Source organism: Toxotes jaculatrix, chromosome 16 (assembly GCF_017976425.1).
Source record: "Toxotes jaculatrix isolate fToxJac2 chromosome 16, fToxJac2.pri, whole genome shotgun sequence".
NCBI classification, from domain to species: Eukaryota; Metazoa; Chordata; class Actinopteri; family Toxotidae; genus Toxotes; species Toxotes jaculatrix.
The window spans coordinates 8,861,048-8,885,722 of NC_054409.1; the positions used below are offsets into that span (position 1 = coordinate 8,861,048).

At 41.5% G+C, this 24,675-nt stretch overlaps 2 protein-coding genes and 1 long non-coding RNA gene across 5 annotated transcripts in view; 2 read left to right on the top strand and 1 right to left on the bottom strand.

The window, feature by feature from the left end:
- On the top strand, positions 1 to 11,677 carry stom (stomatin). Of its 2 annotated transcripts, XM_041059347.1 has the most exons (8): positions 1 to 180; positions 1,905 to 1,937; positions 2,329 to 2,438; positions 2,702 to 2,774; positions 5,233 to 5,315; positions 5,534 to 5,737; positions 7,443 to 7,577; positions 8,003 to 11,677. In XM_041059347.1, exons 1-8 carry the CDS (start codon positions 123 to 125, stop codon positions 8,189 to 8,191), a joined length of 885 nt encoding a protein of 294 aa, XP_040915281.1. In that variant the 5' UTR covers positions 1 to 122; the 3' UTR covers positions 8,192 to 11,677. The 2 variants fall into 2 exon arrangements, with proteins under 2 accessions (XP_040915281.1, XP_040915282.1); XM_041059348.1 differs by lacking the exon at positions 1,905 to 1,937.
- The window catches only part of gsna (gelsolin a), an 18,076-nt gene continuing 4,532 nt past the window's right edge, over positions 11,132 to 24,675 (bottom strand). The window contains exons 2-17 of one of the 2 annotated variants that reach the window (XM_041059344.1): positions 21,564 to 21,764; positions 19,498 to 19,652; positions 18,962 to 19,123; positions 18,591 to 18,740; positions 18,414 to 18,503; positions 18,186 to 18,318; positions 17,758 to 18,062; positions 17,332 to 17,465; positions 17,103 to 17,193; positions 16,873 to 16,899; positions 15,249 to 15,419; positions 14,328 to 14,502; positions 13,011 to 13,132; positions 12,698 to 12,775; positions 12,526 to 12,586; positions 11,132 to 12,097 (exon numbers count right to left, since the gene is read on the bottom strand). In XM_041059344.1, coding sequence (XP_040915278.1) covers positions 11,928 to 12,097; positions 12,526 to 12,586; positions 12,698 to 12,775; positions 13,011 to 13,132; positions 14,328 to 14,502; positions 15,249 to 15,419; positions 16,873 to 16,899; positions 17,103 to 17,193; positions 17,332 to 17,465; positions 17,758 to 18,062; positions 18,186 to 18,318; positions 18,414 to 18,503; positions 18,591 to 18,740; positions 18,962 to 19,123; positions 19,498 to 19,652; positions 21,564 to 21,759 — 2,220 coding nt within the window. In that variant the 5' untranslated portion in view covers positions 21,760 to 21,764 and the 3' untranslated portion in view covers positions 11,132 to 11,927. The remainder of the gene's footprint in view (positions 12,098 to 12,525; positions 12,587 to 12,697; positions 12,776 to 13,010; positions 13,133 to 14,327; positions 14,503 to 15,248; positions 15,420 to 16,872; positions 16,900 to 17,102; positions 17,194 to 17,331; positions 17,466 to 17,757; positions 18,063 to 18,185; positions 18,319 to 18,413; positions 18,504 to 18,590; positions 18,741 to 18,961; positions 19,124 to 19,497; positions 19,653 to 21,563; positions 21,765 to 24,675) is intronic. The other variant, XM_041059346.1, reaches the window with a different exon arrangement.
- LOC121195715 lies at positions 14,380 to 21,178 on the top strand. Its single transcript, XR_005895504.1, has 4 exons — positions 14,380 to 14,518; positions 15,275 to 15,447; positions 18,628 to 18,797; positions 18,971 to 21,178. It is a non-coding gene; the product is annotated as an uncharacterized LOC121195715 (long non-coding RNA).

Below are 24,675 nucleotides of genomic sequence, written 5' to 3' on the forward strand. Positions count from 1 at the left end.
CACAGCACCTACGAGTCAACATCTTGGGTTAAACAGACCCACTTCACTCGGAGGCAGCTGACAGGGCCACGGACACACAGACACAGGACTGTTACAGTTAGATATTTCATTTAGTTCTAGGTATGAATGCCAACGAGGAAGCTGCAATGAAGGAGTCCAGAAGACGAGAGCGTCAGATGGGTAAGGCTTGCTCACTTCACACGGTGTATCGCTGTGGGCAGCGCGGCCACACGGGTTATCATTTAGCAGCTAGTAGCTCAACGGTCGCAAAGCAAATGTGAACACAAATGCGAAGTTACCCGACTGTTTCATTAACAGTACATAGCTTATTTGTTGTGTCTTCACCTGGAGTGAAAATCCTAGCGTTAGCAGCAAACATTAGGTCACGTTAGCTAACTGACCAGCCTGGAGCTACCATTAGTTAGTTAGCATGCTCCTCTCTCCTGCTAATATTAGCAAGCGATCTTTAACATGCGGGTAACGCTTTTACTTTTGACAGAAATTTTGTCAGTGCGAAATAAATGCTTTTTTAAAAACAGACCAGAACAACGCTGGTCGGCTTTTAAAATGAACCCAGTCAATTAACGCAAGCGGTTTTTGCAGCCGTTGGCTGTTTAGGGTTAGCTGTATGTTTGTTGATAAAGTGATTGATAAAGCTCATTAAACTTAATTTAATGAGCCGACATCATTACATAACAGGTTAGAGTATTGCATGTGTTTAGTTTAGAGTTTTAACATTTTAGTTAGAGACATATCCGAGATTCACTGGATTTATCTTTACCCACAGGGTGGGGATCGGTTTATGGTGATCGGTATTGATTATTTCAGTGACGATGACGACGTGGCTGTTACATTTATAGGGAATAAGCATTAATCCAATATCATAACGTGTACACTTTAGTTATCCATTAGTATTATCAGTGCATGCCTAATTTGTAATACTGCTCCAAGTCGTTCAAGATACTAGACTCTCAAGATGGTCACAAATGTGTATCACATGATCTGCAAATAAAAAATAAGACTTACAAGTTTGTACAGCGATTTGTTCGTAATTTTGGGCACTCATAAAGGCTTGTTCCAACCCACACACAAATACCAAGCAGTTTGAAGACATGTAGAACAGTTTTATAAATGCACACCTCACAGCCTGCATGAATATGAATACTTTACGTACAGGTTTTAAACTTCAGCTTCTCTTGTCTGATCATTTTAGGTTTCGAACAGCTTCCTGTGTTTACAAATGTATAAGAATATTTGTGATATTCTTGTGTATTTGTTTACATATTGTTAGATGTGTATGCACAGATTGCTTGGTACGCACAAATCAGGTTACACTTGCGTGAGGAGTTTTGAGAGACTGTTCTCATCTCCAGCTCCACCTAGATTCACAAACGCATTCTGCATTTAATTGCTGTTGGAAAACTGCGACATCTGGGTTTTCCTTGAATTCATGTGTGATGTGTAAAAGTGGGAGAGATGTTTTTCTAAGCAGACCGATTATCCTGTCACCCCATGATTAGAGCACATAGGTTTACCAGTAATAGATGTTATATAGTAGCCTATAAATGTGAATAAATAGCTCAAATAATCTAATCAGTCCAGGGGGGGAAACACATTTTGACGGGGGCAGGAAGGGGTGGGTGTTCAGTCTAAGTTGTTTCCTGTAGCACTCCCACTACTTCTGTGGTCAAGGTTATGTTAAGCCACCTTCCAATTTTTGGACTGGGTGTTTTCCCAGCAGAGGCCCAGATGTCCCAGGACACATTTTTGAGTACACAAAATTCACAAGTCTTTGTAGACATTTGTAACTCCAGTTTTTCATTTATAGATCATGTGATACACATTTTTGACCATTTTTAATCTAATTTCTCTCCATACGTTTTGACCTCTAACTCTGTCTGTAGGTTCAAGCAAGCATGGTTTACATGATGTTGAAGGTATGGATCTCAGCCACTGAATGGTTTGCATGCCACTGTCAAAGTTTTAACTGGAGTGAAGGCTACGGACAGGGCAGATGATGTGACTACCATTGTTGTAGCCAAACACATGCCAAAGAGTGGGAACATGTGACATTAAACCTGACTAACCATGTACAGTTATAAAAGTGTGGGTGCTCAGAGATGGATGAAAGCTGCGCTGATGCTTTGACTGGACTGAAAGCATTGGTAGCTTAACAATGTGATGTTAAGAGTTACATCTGAAAGACTTTTTTTCAACAGCCATTTGTAAATGTTTTAAATGCAGTGTGCATATACTATACATTTATTAACCTGTATCATAATCAGGTGAGTTTCTTTCAGCATATGTATTTGTGTTCTTTCCTTCTAGCTCTGGAGAGTCCGGACTCTGACATTGGCTTGTGTGGCTGGCTGTTGGTCGGGCTCTCCATCCTTCTCATGCTGGTTACCCTGCCCATCTCCATATGGATGTGCATTAAGGTCAGCTGCTTGTCAAGTGGAGTGTTTATTTTCCACTGTACAAACAAAGCTGGTTGGTGTGGTAGAGTAAATTACTGAGGACGGCCTAATCTGGCTTTTGTTTAGGAAATTCTAGACTTTGTGCTGCACACTCATCCTCTATGTTATGTGTATTTATTTAACATCCTTTGGGAGCTGTTGAACCATTGTTTTGCACTTACTTGATTAAAAGGTATGCTCAGACTCTAGTACAAGCCATTTGTGTGGTTTTTCTCTGTACATAGATTGTGAAGGAGTATGAGCGAGCCATTATCTTTCGCCTGGGGCGCATTTTGCGAGGAGGAGCCAAAGGACCAGGTTAGAAAACATTGTTGTGTTTTTCTCTAATACACTGGCATATATCTGTCTATCTATATCTATTTTATTGGTGTAGAAATATGCTCCCCTGGATCATCATTCAGTTGTCCTGACATATGCTTATAAATTCCACTCACTATATTAGGCAGTATGAACCTAAACAAACCAAGGCACAGTTTGTTTGAGAGCCTACAAGATACTGTAAATGAAGTGACATGGCGTCTGTTTCTTAGAGACATAGCTTCCTAGAACTAAACTAGACAAGTTGTTTAACAGGTTCATGTTTAGGTTTCCTGGTGTTCTTTAGTTTTTCTTAAATGTAGAGTTGTGAGCTCCCCTAAAGCTTATAGATCGGAGAGCTTCACATTTTATATTGTAAACGTCCCTGTTTTTGTAATGAAGGCCTGTGGAGGAGGGCTGACTAAAGTCAAAACCGGAGGCTCATACGCAGCGGAAACCACAAAGATGATGAGAAGAGATGATTAACATGCATTTAGTATGACCTACATCAGAGGTGCCCAAACTGTTCCACAAAGAACCGTGTGGCTGCAGGTTTTTGTTCCAACCAAGCAGCCGCACACCAGACTTGACTCATTTAATCAGCATTTGATCTCAGTCTTCAGACAGTTGATTGGTCAATCCATGTGCTCTTGCATGCTGAGCACAGAGATTATGCCAGTGTTGGATAGAGTGTGTGACTCCAGTTTGTTTATTATATTAATTGGCTTATAAACACAGACAGATAATCTTTGTTACAGCACATCGGTCATTTTCTGACCACGCGTTCATGAAAAGATGCTTCCATTGTGAAACATAAGACAAAAATTGTTCCCCTGACATTTGCATGCAAGTTTTTTGAGGTTTACATGGAGTAAATATAATTTTAAAGGTATCTTTTTTTTTTTTGGGTCTCACTAAGTGGATTTGTGGGTCAGTAACACTGACCGTCTTCTTTAATTGAGCCAGAGCAGACCAAGCACTGGTCTGTCGTTGTCCAGTCAGGACTCTATTTCTGGGGTGTGGTGCTGCTTCTGCTGGAAACAATAGTGAGAGGTCACATGACAAGTTCCTGCTGTACTTTTCCGCAAAGCCCCTGCCTGGTAGTGGACGAGAAGACAAAAGGCAAATCAGCGGCACAAATTTAAATAGAAAAATATGTAAAAGATGTCCATTTTCATTTCCAGGTTAAGCATGGTGGTCCAATCACACTCTCATTCTTTTGGTCATGACCCAAAGCTCATGACCCTAGCTGAGGGTTTGAGGGGCTAATAATAACAAGAAGATATCCCAGCCCAAAGTTCAACCAAGTGGCATTCTGCCACATAGATTAGCACATATGTACACACGTCTGTCATTGCTACTTCATATGTGTCTGTTAAAGGTCTGAATGCCTTTATCATCCCATTCTCAGTGATGTGACTTCTGTTTTGAAAGGCAGTGTGTTTGTTTAAATAAGAATACAGACTCCCTGAAGGAATAATTTGCATACATCTCATAATTCACTGTCTCTTTATCTTTGATTTCTTGTTTTTATTGGCGGTAAAAAACCAGGCAGTGTCCTCTCAAAAAGCTGATATGTGATTCCTCAGAGAGCCAGGGGACCCCTTTTATGACAGCGCGTGGTAATAATAGCTCCCTGCCAGCAAACCTCACGTTCCTGAGGAGCTGAGGGAGCCGATGCCAAATTTGAATTCAACATTTGGTTTCCCATAATGCCCCTTACCTCTCACCCTCGTAATCTGGCTCGCTCTCCATCTACAACAGCTGTTATACAACAGCGACTTAGAGCATGTCCCCATATATTTTGTTTGAAACAGGCTCGTGAGGATAGTTCGTCACAAGATGAAAAGGGTGTGTTGGAACAGTTTGTATCTGTATACACTTCTGCCATGAACAGAAATGTTTATTGAAAAATAAAGCCTTTTTTTTTTGTTAGGATGCTTATCAGTGGAATTTTCCACTGCGTCACAAGAGAGAGGGTTTTCATCGACTTTGTAAGACCAACTTAGACCTCTTTATGAGGCTGAGAACTAAAATTGCTGAGAATGCTGGGAATTTCAGTTGTCTTAAGTTTCCCATTCTGAGCAGATGGTTTTGATTTCAGCATTTAAATGACAGGAAATGCAGCCTGCAAGCCTCTAACTAGTGTGTTATTCGTGTTTGCTAAGTGATTGCACACCTAGCACATGTCTGTTTCACTCAGGCACATGCCTAGTAATGTTTAATGCACTAATTGAATTATTGTGACGTGAAGCAGGCTTATGAAAGCAGCAAATATCCACAGCTTTGCCTCGCTGTCAGCACAGCTGCAGTCTTACAAAGAGAGCTTGACTTGGCCTTCTGTCAGAATTTCATTCATGCCGGTGTTTTCAAACATTTGAGAAGAAGCTCTCTCATTATTGTGTTAACAGTGGCTTTGGTCTCTGTTAAAACTGTTTGCGTTGCTGTGATTCCACAGGGTTGTTCTTCATCTTGCCGTGCACTGACAGCTTTATTAACGTGGACATGCGCACCATCACCTTCGATATCCCACCGCAAGAGGTATGACACGCACACCTCCAGTTACATTAAACAAATATGTTGTCACATTCACTGAAATTCAAAGGACATCAAAGTAATTGTGCAGATTCTTGACAGAGCCCACCAGCAGTGCTCTATTTGGCAAATAAAGCAATAGAAATCGTTTAAACACTTTAACATCCAGCAGTTTCTTCCTGTCATTTCCTCATGAATGTGTTTAATCACCGCCCTGCTCGCAGGTTTTGACCAAAGACTCCGTGACAGTGAGTGTGGATGGTGTGGTGTACTACCGGGTCCAGAATGCTACTCTGGCTGTGGCTAACATCACGAACGCCGATGCTGCTACTCGACTCTTGGCCCAGACCACCCTGAGGAACGTCCTGGGTACCAAGAACCTGTCGGAGATCCTGTCTGACCGTGAAGAAATTGCACACAGTATGCAGGTAGTGTACAGTAGCAGTTAATACACGCTGTTAGCTGGTATTGTAATTCATAACAGCACGCTGCGGCTGATGATATGCTTCCTGGAATTACCAGTCTGTTCATACCTTTTATGGTAAGTTGAAATTTGAACTGTAAATATACTGGTGTGAGTAGTTTATTTGATTTTGTCCGTATCACTCCAGTCTCACCTTTATGTGGCTTGTGTTTTGTTTTTTTTTTGTTTGTTTTTTTTTTCCATTTCTGAGTTTGAAATTTGAGCTGCGCTGTTTAAGCTCCATTATTAAATTAAAGTTGCAGTAATTCATATTTCTTAGTTTGATCAAATAAATATGTAGACTGTCAAAGGTGTCGTCCATGGTGACAAACCCACAGAAGAAAATAAGTTATCAAAATTATTTTTGGACCCGCAAACACATTGTCAGAGTTAAACGAACAAAGTGTGTTTAAATGTGTAACAGCTGTAAACTGAGGAAACCTCAGGTAATCCTGTGTTTCCATGCAGACCACAGTTGTTGTTGTTGTTGCCTTTGAGCTCAATTATTTATTGACTCATTAAACTTTTACTTTCAGTTTATGTCGAGCTACTGTAAACGATTAAATATTTATTTGTGATGCAGAGCCAGTCAGGAGGTTTGTCAGTGATCAGATGTGTTTTTAGGGGCCCTCGCATCAGATGGAAAACCTTGGCTGTCCATTAACCAGTTAGTCATGAGCAACTTGACTTTCTTTTAAGGGTTTTGACAAAGGTCAACTCTTCATTCAAAAAAAAAAAAAAAAAAAAAAATTGTGACTAATTCACTTTGAGTTTGGCAGTTTATATTCTTCATCAGCTTTGTCAGCATTGCTGACAGAACCTGTGAGCACCACCCCCCACACTGGCTAAGTTCACCATCACCACTGAAATGCAACAGTTGTACCTCTTCTCCCTGCTGTGTTGCACAGAGGGGGTTTGAAAATAGCAAATATATTCATAACCTCAGACAACTGTACAAGTGTATGTAGTGATTCAGTTAATACAGGTAACAGTGATACCTTTGCTGCTGCATTGAAGCTCCAATCACTGTTCAGTGGTCATACAGTTGTTGACAGCAGGAACATAGGCACAGTTGCATTTACAGACACATTCGAGGAGCTTGCGGCACCGAGCATAGCCTCGTACCTTTCATTTTTGTTTTCACAGTAGGAGGCTTTGTCTGAATTTATTTAATACAGGAACAAAGCTCCTTTCTCCAGCACCGTCAGTTCACTGAGGAACACAGACCAGTCTGTTTTAGACCAGAAACATCCTCCAGAAAACACTTAATGTGTAACACTTAAAATAAGACATGCAGTCTGAGGCTTGCTGGAATAATAATTGAAGTTATGAAGTGACTGTAGTAATATGATGCTGGCAGTGGGTACAGTTCTCCTTCAGACAGGAACATGCAGCTGGGTTGAGCTCCATCTGCTGGACAGTTTAGAGCAGTACAAGATATAGTAGTTCGCTTTTAAAGAAGAGGGGAGAGGAGGATGAGGTTTTTTGTTTCCTTTTTTTTTTGCAATTAAAACTGTGAGAAAATCTTGGCAAACAAATACATGTTTTTGTCAAAAGGAAACAAGTTGAGATCTTGGGGTTAAAGCACACTGTGTATGTGGTCTTATGGCGGTTAGCCTATGAGGACCCAGTAGCGTAAATGCTGAACACTTGTCTCTCTGTCCTCTCAGTCCACTCTGGATGACGCAACAGATGACTGGGGGATCAAGGTGGAGCGGGTGGAGATCAAGGACGTCAAGCTGCCCCATCAGCTCCAGAGAGCCATGGCAGCCGAGGCTGAGGCCAGCCGCGAGGCCAGAGCTAAGGTACGGTGGTTCGTTCTGTTTGAAGCAGGAAATCCCCTCAGACCTCACGTCACTGTTTTCTCCGTTGACGCTGACTGAAGCTTCTGTTTACACCCACACCAGAGACAGTCTTTTAAGAGCAGTGTCGAGTTCGTAGAGGAACCATTATTCAAAAACGCAATAAATGAAAACAAACACATCACGCAACTTAAGTAATGTGTATTTGCACTGCTATTTGCATATCATCTTTAGATACTGGCATTGATTTTGAAAGCGTTTGAAATGTCACACATCCTCTCACCCAGTTTCATGTTTCAGTGCAGAGCTTCATTTCCATGTATAGGTTACATTAGCTCCCACGAGCTGCAATTTAATGATTTGATTCAAATGGCATTGCTTTACAGGGTTTTTATATCCTGTTCATTCACCTGTCTTTCCTCCTCCAGGTCATAGCAGCAGAGGGAGAGATGAACGCATCGCGGGCGCTGAAGGAGGCCTCCCTGGTGATTGCCGAGTCTCCGTCGGCCCTGCAGCTCCGCTACCTCCAGACCCTCAACACCATCGCTGCCGAGAAGAACTCCACCATCATCTTCCCGCTGCCGCTGGAGATGATGCAGGGCTTCATCAAGCACTGAGGAGTCCTCATACGCATGGTTCACACGTACACACTCACACAACACACATGATTTACACACACATGTTTAAACCCTGTATCCACTAAGCATGTCTCTTTCAATCAGCAGTGCTAACACAACGGCTTAGGAAATTGTTATTGTGGCTCATGACGCTCCGAGCTGTCTCCCAAAAACTAGTGCTGACCAACACCAACTGTTAAAACTCTTGTTATCGCCTCACCATCTTTGCATTTGAACACACCACAGACAGCAAGCCTGCATGCAAACATGCATGTGTTGCATCAGCGTGAGAGGAAATAACTCCACATCAGGATGCAGCAGCTGTCTGGATTATTGATCTAAGAAGGAAAACTGACACACAAGCTAACTGACACACAAGCTAACTGACCATTTTCTGTCCTCTGGCTCTTATTATTAATTATTTCATTCCAAATCGCCGTTTCTTTGCAAAAATAATCTTTTAGTTCAGTCAGAAAGCTTTAGCAGATGAGCACAGGTGTCACGTGTGTGCTTCGCTCACATCTGTTTCTCTTCTCGTGCACTGATCTGTCAGGCTGAACAGTCAGAGAGCTCTCTGTCACCAGCTGCTGATTCAGCGTGCTCCGTTCACTGAACGGCCACTGACGAGGGTCAGCCAGAGCCGACGGTGCCAAACACACAGCTAAATCTACACCAGTTAGATTGGTGTCTTGCCAAGAACTGACCAAAGCAGGTGCTGTACAGTATTTAGATTTGTTATTCTCTAAAAAGCCATAGTGCAGCAGGTGGTTTAGCTTTTATGCTGCAGTTTTATTTTTGTCTTTATTTTATGCTACAAATGTAGAAATCAAGGTTTCCTGACTGTCAGGCCCAAAACTTCTCACCATCCATTTTACAAACACTTTAAAGGAAAGTGCCAGCTGGATATGCAGACTTACACCTACACACACACGCATCCTTGTATTTGTATAACTATTATCTCCTGATAATGTGGCACTGCTGCGACCACTGCCAGTATCACAGTGCCGTTATCATTTTATACCAAAAATTATTTTCATGATGTCCACATGAAAGCTGTAATGGCCTGATCGCCAATCCCCAAAACCTAACTGAATGTTTTTTAGATGTTCGCTGTGCCATTGCATGTTTGCACTGAACCTTAGTGTGAAACTCACTCTAACCTCAGCACGTACAGTAGATGCTGCACTGTACTTCATTTATTGCTCCCTCGCTTTTTTTTTTTGTTTTTTTTTTACTTTGATCAGAAGCATCAAAGGAAGAAACAATGACATGCTGGTATAAAGATCCTCTTTGCCTTTTTACAACGTTAAGTGTTGTAAAAACAGCAAATATGTGAACTGTTTGGGTTTTGAGAGGTGTGAGATGGCTGCACGCGAAAGCTGTGATGATGAAATCTTTGAGGTTTGCGTTTGGTGTAATTTATCACATACTAACACACACCAGAGGTATGCAGAAGTCGTAAAATGGCCCCTTCAGAGAGCATGATTGGCCAGTGATATACAAACACCCACACACACACACACACACATTCGACTCTGTTAAACACCTGTTCTCTTGTAGCTGTTGTCTCAGATCACAAGCTAAAACGTCACTGAGAGGTGGCTAACAGTTTTTCATTCTTGTTGGTTGTTACACTGGATGTTACTGTTACTGCTACTGTTTACAGTGTTTTTCATTCATACCCAGTTTATGTTGTATTCATGGTGGTGGACAAAGTATTAGGAACACTACAAATTAACAGAAAGTTGACTCCGCATCCCTCACACACAGTGAAAAAGTGAGAACCTTATCAGCCACACAGGTGGTGTGTGTCATTGTGTGTAAGGCGGTGGCTGGAAGTCGTCCTGTTATTTTGTTCACCCAGCGCCCCCCCCCCCCCCCCCCCCTGCCCGTCTGGCTTCATTAGTCCACTTAGGAGGAGCAGGGACTGAAACCTATCGCAACTCTTTCAGCCAGAAGCCTTAAACTTACTGCCATCCATTCATTTTACAGTCTAATATCACATTTCTATGCACTTCAAAATGAAAATAACTGATGGATTTTATGTACCTATTTTTTTTTTTTAAACAGCAGTATTTTATCAAATAATCTCTTTCTGGGTATAATACAAGCCAAATAGTATGTAGTTGTTATAGTGTCTCTATATATATTTCCTCCTTTTGAAATATGAAGGACAGAAATACATTACAGTATCTAGTCTGTGTCTGACGTAGTAGTGGTACTATATATGTGTATATTCACATATATATGTGTGTATAATTACAGTCCTGTGAAGTCTATTATAGTTTTGCTGTTGCTAGTTGGAGGGTTCACGTTTGTCACAACTGACCCCAGGTTTAATGTGGTGTAGATATTTGATAGCTAGATATAGATAGTAAAATCTGTTACATTATTTTACTACACTAACTGCTCTATATTTGATTTATTGCTAGAACAGAGAGATTTTATTTTGCTACAGCTGCCTGGCAAATAAGCTTTTCACTGTGGGACCCATGAAGTGTGAATTCAGACCTGCTCTAAGCTGCGTTTAAAATCTGTTACAGAAAGAGGAGAGGTGGTTACATACACTCACAGCACGACCACATTGTGTTTCTGATGTAAGTAGCTGCTCTGCGTCTACTGTCTGACTTCTGTAATCGAAGAGAGAAAAACCCCTCTTATTAAAGTGGAGTTCCTCAGATTCTGCCTTGTTCTAAAAGATGTTAGACACATCAGTATTCTTAAAGTTTTATTCAGGATTTATGGTTATGTTAGTTTTTGCAGCTAACTGCTTTTTTTGTACAGTTTGCTAATATTTGATATGGTTTTATCTTGACATAATACTTATATATAAAGACTTTAAATAAAGATGCTATCAACATAACTTTTTCTATGGATTTCATTCTTTCAGGACAGCGCCGCAAGCAAGTTTTTTTTAAAAGTAGAGACGTAACACTTTAACATGTCTAATTTGGTTTTATTGAAATGATAACAAGGCTTAGGGAAACCTCAGAAAGTCTCACAGAGGACGTAACTGGTTTGTAAAGCAGCAAAGCGTCGGTTTCCCAAGGTTGGCCACTGCGGCATCACACAAGCTTCCTGGGCATAAATCTGGCATTTAAAAAAAAATAAAATAAATATCATAAGTGACATCTAAACAAAGGCTACAAACAACTTGTCTAAAAAGGCATCCTTAAACCAGAACAGTACCTTTTAAAAAGGTTCAAAGGCTGAACAGATTAACAGTAAAAACTAGAGGAAAGAATATTAAGGCATCAGTTGTATTGCTTTTGATAAGAGGTGTTTTCTTGGCAGTGAGTTTTCCAATGTTGCAGGACATCAAGCCTTTAAACTGTCTGTCTGTGTGTTTGTTGTCCGTACACTTCACTAGTGAACAGGTTTTACGGTTAAAATAAAATAAATGAGGAATATTGCCTTCAATAAAAGTCATAGTAGTAGACTAGTGCAAAACCCAACAGGAAGCCTGTGTATCTGTTAAAGCTCTGTTATTGGTTGGTTTCAAAACAGGTATAAAAGCATCACTGAAGCACGTGAGACAAAGTGAATTAAAACACTGATTGATAGACCTCTGTCCCTTTAAAAACACAACAAAATGTAAAAAAAACAAAACAAAAAATAAACTATTCATTTTCAGGGCGAATTGGCAGCTAAAAGAAGTCTTTATGATTGGAGCTGGGTGCTTGTGCCGGAGCAGCAGGATGAAAAGGCTGATAGGGAGGGAGGGTCAGGTGACAGATCACAGGGCCAGCTCAGCCATAGCACGCTCCAGAGGGTCGCTGGTCCAATAGTCGTGGTCCCAGCCCAGGAACCAGCCGGTGAAGGTGGGCGGCTCGAAGCCCTGCTTGATCTTGACGATGGGCGTCCTGGGGTCCCTCTTAGCTGGATCTGTCTCGATGTAGCGGACCGCTGAGGGAAGAAGAAAGGCTGGATTTAGTGACAGTCACATGTCTTTTTCAAAGAGTGAAGCTGAATCACAGATGCACGACAGAGTCACGTGAGGGAAATGAAACCAGATTATATCAAAATTTTAAAGGCCTTGAAAATGTGTTGTCTCAGTCACGGTACTTGAAGAGATTATTTATATTAGATATGAAAAAATAAGATTTTATGACTCTTGGATTATTTTTTTTCTTGATGCGTTTTTGAATAAGCAAGTTTAAGATGCCAGAGGAGTGTTTTAAAATTCTAAAAAAAATGGTGAGAGGTTCTGATGGTTTCCTTTATCACTCCTACAATCTCACAGGTCTAAAGGATTTCAGCCGATAAGTGCCATAAATATCTTGTCTTAATAACATTATATGGAGCACCCCCCGGTCCCCCCCATATGTCTTTACCAGATGCCATAGCTTCAGTCTTCTCTTCCTCTTGGGCCTCGTTTCCGATCCAGACAAACACCTAAAAACAGGGAGGGTTTATACATGTTTGATTTTTTTTTTTTTTTTTATTGCAATGACTCTGAATTCATATACAATGAAGCTAAAGCAGTCACAGCTCTGGTTTCTTTACCTGCTCCCAGGTGTCGAGGATCATGACATCGTCAGTGGCGAGGTCATCTTGGGTCATCTCCCCGGGCACCTCCTCAATCTGAGAGGAGGACAAGGATTTAGTGATGATGTGATTAATGTGCTGTGTCCACAAAGGGCTACAGAGGATTCAGAAACTGCCACTTTTACATTTTAGAGACAATGTGCATTGTATATCTGATTTAAAGGGTTGATTCACTCAAATTTACATTTTTTTACATTTTTTTTTTCTAGTGAGAACAGCTGTCTGTGTGAAATGACTACAGCATCAGACGAAGCTTAGACAAAAGACTTACGATAAAGTTTCCAGTCTTATTGGAGCAGGCAAAGAGTCTGGGTGGATGAGCGTCCATCTTGTCCTTGAGTCTGGTAGAGGTGCGATATTCTGTCTTTCCTCCCAGAGCCTCCCAGAACTGATCTGTGAAGAGGACAGACACCCGTCATTAGTTATCCAAGAGTTAGATGAGACCACTGATACCACTCTTATGTGTGTGTTAGCTTCTCATCTAACAGAAAGACATGAGAGTGGTATTGATCTTCTCCGTCTTGGTAAGAAAAGTGAACAAGATCAATCCACAAATGTCAAACTTTTGTTTTATAGATGCATTCATTGATTTTCTTTTTGGCCACTTGGGGCCAAAAGAACAAAGTTGTTATGGCTAACTCAGTCATTAGTAAACATTTGTATACTTATACATCCAGCAGACATGAAGCTTGGACATTAGCACAGACTTTAGCACTCATTTGGAGTTATGATGAATGTAAGTCCAGTATTCACTCTCCCTTTAGCTCTGGTTTGGTCTCCATCAACTCTTAAGAAGAATATCTGGCTGTTAAGTTGCTAAATGCTACACTATGTTCACTACTAAGCAACTGTGTCTGCTGTTTGTTGCTGGGTAGGTAGAATCCAGTGGCTCTATCAGAGCTTTTGTTTTTAGCCATTCAATACGTGTACCAAGACTATGAGCTAAAAGAGGCTAAAAGGCTCCTCAGAGCTCCACAGAGCTGGTGGTGTCACAGTGAACGTTCCCATTCACATTACACTGTTTTTCATTCGATATGTATTGGGAATCACTATGTATAAGACAGCAGCCAATTGTCAGAATAATGTTAACATACTATTTTACCCTCTGACAAGGTTACAAACCGTCTTCTTAAGCTCACAGAAATAAAGTGTTGAATCTTGTCTTTGGCAGCCCTCAGCCGAGGCCAGCTCTTAAAAGCAGGGTGTTTATAAAAAATTGAGTCAGTTGTGTTTCAGCCTGCGGTTCTATATGTGAAGGTGTTGGTAGAGAATTCAGTTTCTTTTCGAGCTTTGAAAGCAAAGCGCAAGATTACAGCTAACATTTAAAGGGCTGAGACAATCATGTCTCCTTTGTTTTAATATAGATGAACACAAACACTTAGTGTAGCTGAGATACAAAAAGAAAACTCTTTAGCTTTGCACAAAAAGCACTATTTTCACAGCTGGACCACAGTTTGAAGCTGATACAGATACAACCCTGAATCCGCATAAGTACATATACGTATATATGACTGGTTTTGTATTCCGTTTGTCTCAGAAACACAAAAGCATGAGAGGATAGTATTCAGTGCTCATCATGTTTCCTCACCAGTCTCTCCTCCCTCTGACAGCTCGGAGGCCGACACTCCCAGGATGCTGCACAGCTGCTGAGCTCCCTGCTTCTCTGTGTCACTGGCACCCACTCCCACCCACATGAAGGAGTCTCCAGGGGTCACCAGAATAAAAGCGTCGTTAGCGTTCAGGTTGGATGCCACCGCATCGAGCTGCATGAACACAGAGGTACTGTAGATTAACATGTGCAGCCCTCCTGCTGTATGTTTCACACTGACCTTTTAAACATCCAGGGTTTTTCAGTTTATACTCAGTAAACTCTGACCATTGTTCAGATTTTTTTTTTCTTTTAAATTTCCTGCACTCTGAAAGACTGTACAGGTTTTCTCTTTAATCACTTAATTCTCCTTAATGCTTATTTCTGTGAGGTTTCTTTGTATTAGGCAGCAGTGAGATGATGCTGTATACTCCAGGTTGTGACACTGACAAACACAATGAAATATAAACAATAAAAATGAATGTTTTCTTGTAAGTGCAATGAGTTTTATAATGTTTAAATATAAAGTCTAAGCAAAATATTCATGGACAAAGAATTACTGGACCGTGCGAGAATGATAGAAATCAATATTTTAACAAGCAGTGTGGTCTATTACAGTATTATAGTTACCTTAAACAGCTTGGCACTGTTTCTTGCAAACATTACTGAAACAGGAGTAAATAGTGCATTTGTTGGGGACTATTTTCAGCAGATTAATACAAAATTGGGGTACTGGGGTGTATCTTTGGCAACAGGATGGTGCACTTGGGATGGACTCAAAATCTTCAGTGATAAAGGAATAAATAACCTAGTGCAATGTTGTGCCCTACTGATTTGTTTTTGGACAACGATGGAGCTCTGTGCCACAGAGAATATCACCAGACTTATGCTTTAAAGGTGAATGATGTTACGTTCTCTTACCTCCACCGCTCTGGTGTGTCCCGCAGAGTTGGATCGCACCTGGAAGAGTCTGGTCTCCGCAGGAGCGGACTGACCTCCTTCTCTGGACGTTCCTCCCTTGTACACCACCATGGGCTGTCCTCCAAACAGACTCATCAGATGGGCTGGCTCTTTCCCCTGCACCACCCTCACCTTGAACACCAACATCTCAATTAAAACGGTATGGTTGTTACAGTAACTCTCGTAACAAAATACTTCATGCATTTTGATGTTGTGAGTTATTTTGAGGTGGTGCAACTAAATCACAGCAGACAGATCCTCCCTTGTTGTGTCTTGTGAAATATGCATCAACAATATGTGAAAGATCCCTGTTGCAATACACGATACAGACACAAGGTGGCAGCACGGAGCTGAGCCACGTGTTCACCGTCTGTGCCATAAGGTGATGAGAGTCAAGGTCTGTGAAACTGGGACACTAACTGATGACGCAGGATACGTCTGAATCAGTGTTATGAGTCTCTTTGGTCTGCAGCTTTTGTCATAAACATTTATGGCTGTGAGGTGGTGAAGTTGGCTCCTCTCTTAGCCGTCACAGGACATTATGATAATCCTGAGCAAGAAATGATAAATATTCACTGGACAGTTTACACCTTGTAGTCCACAGTTGTGCACTTTCAAACAACCATGAACTCTCTCATATGAAACTTTTGCCAATTTTATACTTGTTTTACTAAAGTTCTTGTGCGTTCTTGTGCTCCTTTTGTTAAATAAAAAGCAGTTGTTTTTTTTTTTGGTACTTGTACCAAAACACAGTTATAGTACTAGTATCAAAATACAATCAAACGATATCCAGCCCAAAGCCAAGTACATTCGAGTGGAGTTTAGTTTGACAAACCATGATTACAAAAGTGACATTGGCAAGACAGATGTTCTCTATGTTCTGTAAGCGAGGGCAGGGAAACACCTGGCAAAATAAATGTGACATTTACAGATGTCTCAGCACTGGATAGTTTCACACACACACACAGAGAGACACAGTCATGCCAAGAGTCAGGACAGATATGAACACAAAGGAAGGATGTACATGTACAGTGACGACACCCATAGGAAGTGAAGTGTAAATGTAAAACAGAGATGAATGAGAGAAAGTGCAGAGCCAGAACTGCACTGAGTCTAAACGACTCAGAGTTTACAGACTGATCTTGTTATATAAACTCCAACAATTGATTCCAACTTCATATTGTGTTCATGCAGAGCTAGCAAACATTAGCGCTCACTGACAGGTTACTTCACCACAGTGTCGCTCTGATGTCAGCTCAAGGCAGAGTGTGGGAACAAGGCTGTGATTTATGTGAGGCAGAGCTGGCGTCAGAGGAGGAGGGAACCTCCCATTAACATCCACATCAAATTTCCTGTTTGTGTTTGACTCAGATGGCTTCACTGTGGATTTAACTCTTTATCACATTGATTAAGTTCTGAAAGGGCCAGAAAAATTACATTTAAAGCCCTTTTAATATCAACATAGTTATATTTATCTGGAACAGACAGAAACGTTTTATTGTCTGCTTCTTTTCGTCCCTGGCTCTGGACAAACTCATGTGAGTGACTGCAGGAGGATGAGGAGCAGGGAAGGGATGGAAAATACCTGAGTGGTTATAGGAGCACCAACAACCTGAAGACACAGAAAAGGTCAGAAACCAAGGAGGAAAAAAGCAGCCGGGGAACCAGGAGGGAGAGGAGAAAGAGCGAAAGGATGGAAAGGTCAGACAGGAGGTGACTGTGCTGAGTAAGCCAGAGGAGAGCAGAGACATTAATAACATGAATGATAACATGAATATGAAAACAAAAACACACTAAAGGAGCAATGTGTGTTACCTGGACAGGACCACCACCAAGCTCTTCATCTAGCTGGGCGCCGAGGATCGCCGACGCCCCGATCTCATCCTGAGAGGAGTCCATTCCCTGCCTGGGACACAATGTAAATGTGTTACCATCACTCACTTAATGAGTGGAACAAACCTGGGGCAGGTTTGCTCTTGCACCACCAATCAGAACTGATTGGACTGAGTGCAGTATTTAGTTCCTTTGAATCTCATATTCTCACCACATGTAGATGATATGTCCCTGACGTCCTCCGTGATGATAGTTGTACAGGATGATGTAGCTGTCTCCTCCGTAGAACTGTCCGTATGTTGACGGATCCACTGGAACCTTGTCGGATCCCTCAATACGCCAGATCTGTCAAGAAAAAAAAAGAAGAAGAAATATTGCTGTGAAAAAGTTGTATTTAATGTTTTATCCCTATTTCCTACAAATTACATATACATTACATTATATTATACATATGTTCAGTAGGCTGAGGATTTTCCACAAGAGGGAGCTGTTCAGTCATTTTCTGAACTGGATGGGAGAGTAGGTGAAAACTTGGGCCTCCCAGAAGCCCCAGGTCACCAAGGTAGTACTAAAAAAAAAAACATCTCTGAGACATAACCACACTGACAACTTGAGTAACTAGCCTCCCTCCTCTCACCTGTTTCTCTCCGCTGCCATCATCCACCATGCCGTGCTGGGCAGCCATAGCGGGGGAGTCGTGCAGGCTGGCAGCATCGAAGGGCACCTTCTCGATCTTGGCGATGCTGTTAGCGATGTAGGCAATGCCCAGGCCCACTGTCTGATCTTTGTCCCGCCAGTTTTTGAAGAACTGCTTGAAGAGCGGCGTCTCGCCCATCTCTGGCAGGATCTGGACCTGCGTGTGTTTGGGGTAACCCATCTTCTTGATGAACTCGTCTGCTGCCTTCATCGCAGCCTTTCGCTCGTCCATGTTGGCGTCTTTGCCTGTAGGAAACACATAGTAAAGGTTATTAAATTAAGTGAGGAAAATATCTCTTCAACTGTGATGTCAATGAACCACTGTTAAATGAATATACGGTGAATTCACTGCAGCTCCCCTGCACCGACCTTTCCAGACAAAGATCTTGCCATCTGAGCCGTGATCCAGAATGAAGCAGTCACCAGACTCCAGGGCACTTTGAGCGAAGGGGTTCTCTGCTGCCACCAGTGTGATGGTCATGCCCCCGCTGGCATTGGACACCTGTAAAGGCAGAGAGAGGCACGAGGTGTTGAGAGTGATGAGAGTGAACCTTTGTTCAGCCTCGTGTGTATCTGTGTGGTACCCGTTTCTCTGACCTTGTAGAGTTTGGCCCTCATCCTGTTTGAAGCATCAGCTTTGATGTCGTCCGAGGCTCCGACGGGCAGATCTGGTTTAGGACCTAAAACCTGAGGACAGAAGCAGCGATTTGAACGAAACCCCTGCTGCAGCAAAATAACACACTGTTTGAATTTTTCATAATTCACTGATCTCACCTCTAACATCTTCTCTCTCTCCATCCCCTCGTCACAGACGTAAACTCGGGCCCTCCCGCTGCGCTCGTTGTCACGGATACCTTTGGCTACCTGCGTAGCCTTGAGCTTCTCAAAGCGGTTGCTCTGGGAGCCACACCACTGGAAAATCTCCTGTATAACAAAAAGAGGAGCTGATTGCAAAGCGGATGAATAACATCTTTACAAAAGGTGGAAATCCAGACCACTGTTATTCTGCTTTTCAGCTAAAAAGAAGCAACTTGTGTGCTTTTGTTGTTGTTTACCACTGCTAAAAAAGAAACTGAAACTGTTATTTTAACAATCATATAATATAATAATATATATCTAGTGATAATCTGCTCAGTGTGACTCACATCTCCCAGGTCCATGATGAAGCAGTCTCCCTGGTTGAAGCTGTCCCAGCTCACTGGCACCTCTGTTGCCCGGACAACACGACGACCTTTGACCTGGAGCACCCGCTGCACAACCACCTCGTTGGTGACAACGTGCTTGAACCCAGACGCCACGCCTCCTTTCTGGAAGATAAGAGTCATACATCAAATTTTCAAAATAAAATACCTGCCTTATAAAGAAACATTAATCTCAACCAAACTGAAAGAAATATTAAAACATGGGAAATCATTTTAATAGCTTTTGGTAAATTTAGACACTTAAGTGAAAAAATTGTTATGATGTCATAACAAAATGGATCTTCTATTTTATGGATGCTGAATGACAAGATTCAGGTTTTGTGTTTTACTTTGAATAGTAGTAGTGATTCTTCATAAATGACAGGCTCTTCCATTTTATACATGCTAAATAAAAAATGCAGTTTATTATTTAAACTATGATGAAATATACCAAAACAAAAGCATGAAAACACATATTTCTTGCAGACATGAAATCTTACCATGTATTTGATTCCAGACTTGAAGTAGCCCAGAAAGGTTTTGGACTCGTGTCCCTGGACCTCGCGGTACTGGATGGGTTTCCCCCCCAGGAAGTCGTCCATTTGGACCGTAAAGATTGCTGCCGAGCCACTCTCATCCTGGGTGCAGAAATCACCTGCACCAGAGAAACCGTGCACATGCTCCATATTAATCCAAGTCTTGTTCTGTCTCAGCAGTCATACTCTACATCTACCCAGAGAGTTCTCTCACAGAGGACTCGGTCAGGGGATTGATGCTTGGGAGCAGCACAGGGTCCGATCCCAGCAGACACATTAATACGTGCAACATTTTTCTATTTCTGGTCACACCATGTAGTTCAGAGGCATGTAGGACGGTTACATCAGATCCTGTTTATTGTTAAATGGTGTTTCCATGATCAATCAAGCGGACTAAAAGCCCATGAAATCAATAAAGAAAAAAAGAGCAGACTCAGCTTCTGGCTTTTCTGTTTCCTCTCAGCTAAATCCTAAAAAAATGACACGGTCAGACACACCACCGTCTGTCAATACCTTTTACAGGACTAATCTTTTAGCTCTGGCTGAACCAGATACCATTTTGAGCTTTAACTTAAAATACAGACACTGAAATCAATCCATGACTAACCCTTTTCAGTGAAAATAGCATGTTAACATTGCTGTCCAGTGAAAACCATCCCACCAAATATGTCCATATTTGGTGAATTATTGTGTCTCCAAATCCAAAAAAGCTTCAAACGTTGTCTGACAGCAGCAGGTCACTTTGCAGATTCTGAATTTACACACAAACTTTTGATCAGTTCAGTTATAGTTTATTCTGTATGTAGTGTCTCCTTTTTCTTTTTGTTGCTCATGCTACATACTGTATATATTAGATGCTCTAGTCTTTTTGGTTACTTGTCTATAACAAACCACTTTTCTGTATCTGTTTGAACCTCTGTGCAGTTTCCCTGTGTAATATCAGTAAAGTTAACAAGTGATAACTGCTTATATATTAGTGTATACAAAGTAGTTCAAATTTGCATCACCTCTGTCAGCTACAATATTTAAATGCTGCTTAGCTGTTGATACAATTCATGAGTGATAATGATCCAGTATTCTGACTTTTCTGGTTTTACTTTTGCTGATAAGACTTAGGTCTAGATTTAGGATTTTAGGGCAAATTTTTACATTTTTACAAAGTTGAGTTGCTGATTTTTTGTCAGGGGTCAGAGCATGTTTGTTTACGCTCAGTATTGGTGCAAAATAATATAGACAAAACAGCAGCGTTTACACAGCATTGTCTGTGAATTTACAGTGAACGGAAACGCATTGAAAATGTGAAGCTGTTGTTTACTGCACACAGGCCCTTCATCACATGGCTGGGTTCAGCACGAATAGTAAAAACTGCATAGCTGCAACACTGTCAAGTGAAATTGGGTTCCAGGAACACAGACACAGATCCTTATCTGCTTTGCAAGTCAAACAGGATCGTAGCAACATTGGAAAAATAAGATCAGCTCTTCTATGTTTCGCAGCGTGTCCATGGAAACAAGATTCATCAGCAAAAATGTCTCATGTCGCTTCAAAAAATGATTTGGTGCCTTCAGGCTGCATAGTTATAAAGAACAGAAAGATATTTTTTTATCTTAAATTGTTTATGAAACATTAAAATTCTTATTTATCAGGATTTGAACTTGATTGTTTTTTCCTCTTAATTCTCATGATTGAAAGATGTTTGTGATCTTATTGTTTTTGTCTTAGATTTTCTTTAAGATGTTGAAATTCTTATTTGTGATGGATTCATTAAGATTGTTTAGGGTTTTGTGCTTTTAAAAAGTATTGTATGACTTAATTAAATTTAGTCACAGTTTACTTATGGACATAGATTTGGTTGGATTTTACAAACAGCAAAGGAAAAAGTGCTGCTAAGTGCCCTTTAATCCACTGACTTCCTTTTTGTAGCAGTGTTTGTGGCTCCGACTAAAGTTTAAGAGTTTACAGTTTCATCTGCTGATTTTTTTAGTGGATTTTTCCTTTAGCGCTGCTTATTTCCGCCTCACTTCACTCACCCAACCAGAAGTGGAGGTCGTACTGCAGGGTCCCGGAGCGTTGTTTGATGGTGTTGAGGATGAGGTAGGCGTCTCCGGTGTAAAATCCCCCGTACAGGTTCTCTGGAACGGGCACTAGGTCAAAGTTCTCCACCCTCCACACCTGGAGGCCTGGCTTCTGTCCGGCCCGCTCAAACTCTGCGTGGTGTGCTGCCATCCTGCCTGCAGAGAAGTCACACACCTGAGGTTTAGTGCTTTTCTACTCCACAGGTTTGAACGAATGGGTATGTTCCCGTTGGAAGAAACCTGTGATTTTCTTAGTCAGTGGTCAAATACTGCAGAGATAAGCCTCTTAAAGCCTTGTTATAACCTTTTAAAAGTGAGTCTGGGACTCTCTATATGTGAGCCTGGAAAACATGAAGCCACTCCCCTTAAGGCTTAGCCATTGCCATGGATACAAAGATAAAGTTTAGGGTTATAGTTAGATATTAATGCACAGCAGAGTGAGTCACTGGTGCCCTGTGCTCAGGGTGTTTCCTCCAGTGAGCAGGAAGAGGAAGTCCAGGCAGTAATGAGTCAGGCACAGTCATAGCTGCCAGTGATGGTGGCACAAGACATGAAATGTGTATAGTTATATAAAGAAGAAGACTGGATTATAACTCAACACTGTTGTTCTTCAAATTGTGCTAACCAAAAACACTGGAGCAACAGAAGCCTCTCTGTGTCTGCTAACGTTGGCACTGTCCTGCCAGGATCGACACATCAGCAGTCAGACATGTGTCCGATCAACAGCAAATTCACAAACACTCACACCCAAACATTCATGTACACTCATACCATGCACTCCAGTCGTATCTCACAGCTAAAAAGATGCATGGCTCCCAATCGAGGGCTTCAAGTGCGTGTCTGTGCTGCATTGGATTACAGCCCGCTGGTCTCTAATTGTGCACGTGTGGATGTTTGAGATTTTTAAGATGGGAGTTGAGCATCCTGTTAAAATCTTTGTTATGACTGTGCGGAAAACAGTTTACAAGTTAAAGGCGAGGAAATCAGCTGATTCTGCTGGTGTGGACATGTTTGAGATGTCAAAGAACTGATTATGTGGAGTCTGGTCTGTGTAAACACGAGGGTACAGGGTTCCTCTGTGCACAAAGGGTTTCAAAATGAGTGTTAGGTTTTGAATTTGCTCAGCTTTGATACACTACACAATAACAAAGAACATTTAAGTGGTGGACATTCAATAAGTAAACTTGCCTTTGCACAGGATATACACTTTTTACTTGTACTACTTTACATCAGTTGTAGTTGCTAATTACTCATCACATCCAGATTACGAAGAAAGAGATCTGAGTGCATCTCCCATTTCAGGCAGCTGTTTTGTGGTTAACCTAAATGTCTGCAATGTTAGATTACACAACCAGCTCTGTTTGCAACACTGTCCTGTATCCTGTGAGTTTTTGCCGCAGACGCTGGCACACACAGCTAATTCCAAACCCCATATTAACTGCTAGTGGTGAGCTAATCACTTCACAGAGAGTGTGAACAGTTTCGAAAATAAGAACCTGACCTCCCTGACAAGAGCTTCCTTTGTAAGCTCTAATGGTGCATTTCTTCTTTATTTATATTCTTTGTTTATTTGAACGACGATGTTGCTTATACAACATTTATTCACAAATTGAAAAAAAAAAAAAAAACTGTGTAAACAGGAGGTCATGTAGTTCAAAATGAACACAGAATCCAGTTTTCCACAGGAATTCTGCTTGGACCTGCTGCCTCTCAATTTGCATGACTAACCATCCACATTGGAACAAGAATCGCCCATTCTTCTACCCGGCCGCCTGCCCACAAACATGGCAGGAATCTGCCGCTGACCCTGGAAAAGGGAAGTGGCTCGGAATCGACGCAACCAGGCCAACAAATGTGGGGGTCCTTCAAGGCAAAGATTTCACTTTTGAGTCCACTGTATCAGTTTTGCAGCCATTTCTGCGCTTTTCTTATGTAACTCCCAGACTCACTGCACGGTATTCTGTAGCTATGGGAGTGTTCACACATGGAAAAGTGAGCAGATCATTTTGGCATCAACCATTTTCGCAGTCAACTTTCCTGATTTTTGAATGGGATACTTTGCCACATTATGGTGGCTGGATGGAATATTTCTGTAATATGAATTATTTGGATAAATATCTGGCATTCTAAGCAAAGGAAACATGTTCAGGTGCTCAGTGGGTCACACTGTGAAGACCTCTCTCATTTATAGTTCCTTTAGACTTCATGTGTGAAATGACTCTGTGGACTTTACGCAATCAAAACTGTGAAAATGTAGCCAAAACATCTAGAGTCATACAAGGCTGGGCACAGCCTGAACTTCAATGACTCTGCAGCATCTGTGTCCGGGATTGGCCAAACAGAGAACAGCTAGGGCTGCTGGTCAATTCCATTATGGTCATTATAGTCTGATGGAGGATGTGGAAAGCTGAATTTTTCCTACAGTGACTCCAAAGTAGTCTGGTGCAGATTTTCCATCTGGGAGAAGCCTGAATATCACAAAAGTCAGACAGCAGGTCTGCAGCCTCTGTGGCCACACAGGAACATTTACACTAATTTAGTATTAGTTGAGTATTAGCTGTTTTTAATCCTTAATTCGTCCAGTTCTGGTGTGAGTAGCCTTGGCACATATATATCAATAGATTAATAGCAATCTGAAGGGAAATAAGGTTACACTAATAAACTGGCATGCTCTGTCATCAGCTGATTTGGTCTCCCTCAGGTCTCCACCTTCAAGGGGTGGTGGTTTTAGGAGGTTTTGGTGTCTTAATATGGTCTGCATGGTGATTCACATAATTTTTTTTTTTATTAAGGAACAGTGAGCACTCATGTTTGGGACATGGAAATGACCAAATGTGGAAATTTATCGACATATACTGTACAGTTATGAAGTGTACAGTGTTACAGTTTTATAGCAACAGTGACTAAGAATTTGTTTTCATTGTGGATCGCCTGGTTTATAAGCGATCCAACGCTAATACCAAACCAGTGCATCAGATTGTAAGGGTAAGTTTCGGTCCTTCTGTTTTCCCATGAGCCACAATTATCAGAAAACAAATAGCAAGAGTTTCTGTCCCTGTTCAGACCC

Bases quoted from the DNA above. Each gene is read 5' to 3' on its own strand.
- stom (XM_041059347.1), top strand. From the start codon at position 123: ATGAATGCCAACGAGGAAGCTGCAATGAAGGAGTCCAGAAGACGAGAG. The intron at 181-1,904 runs GTAAGGCTTGCT...CTCTGTCTGTAG, and splicing joins AAGACGAGAGCGTCAGATGG to GTTCAAGCAAGCATGGTTTA. The intron at 1,938-2,328 runs GTATGGATCTCA...CTTTCCTTCTAG, and splicing joins TGGTTTACATGATGTTGAAG to CTCTGGAGAGTCCGGACTCT.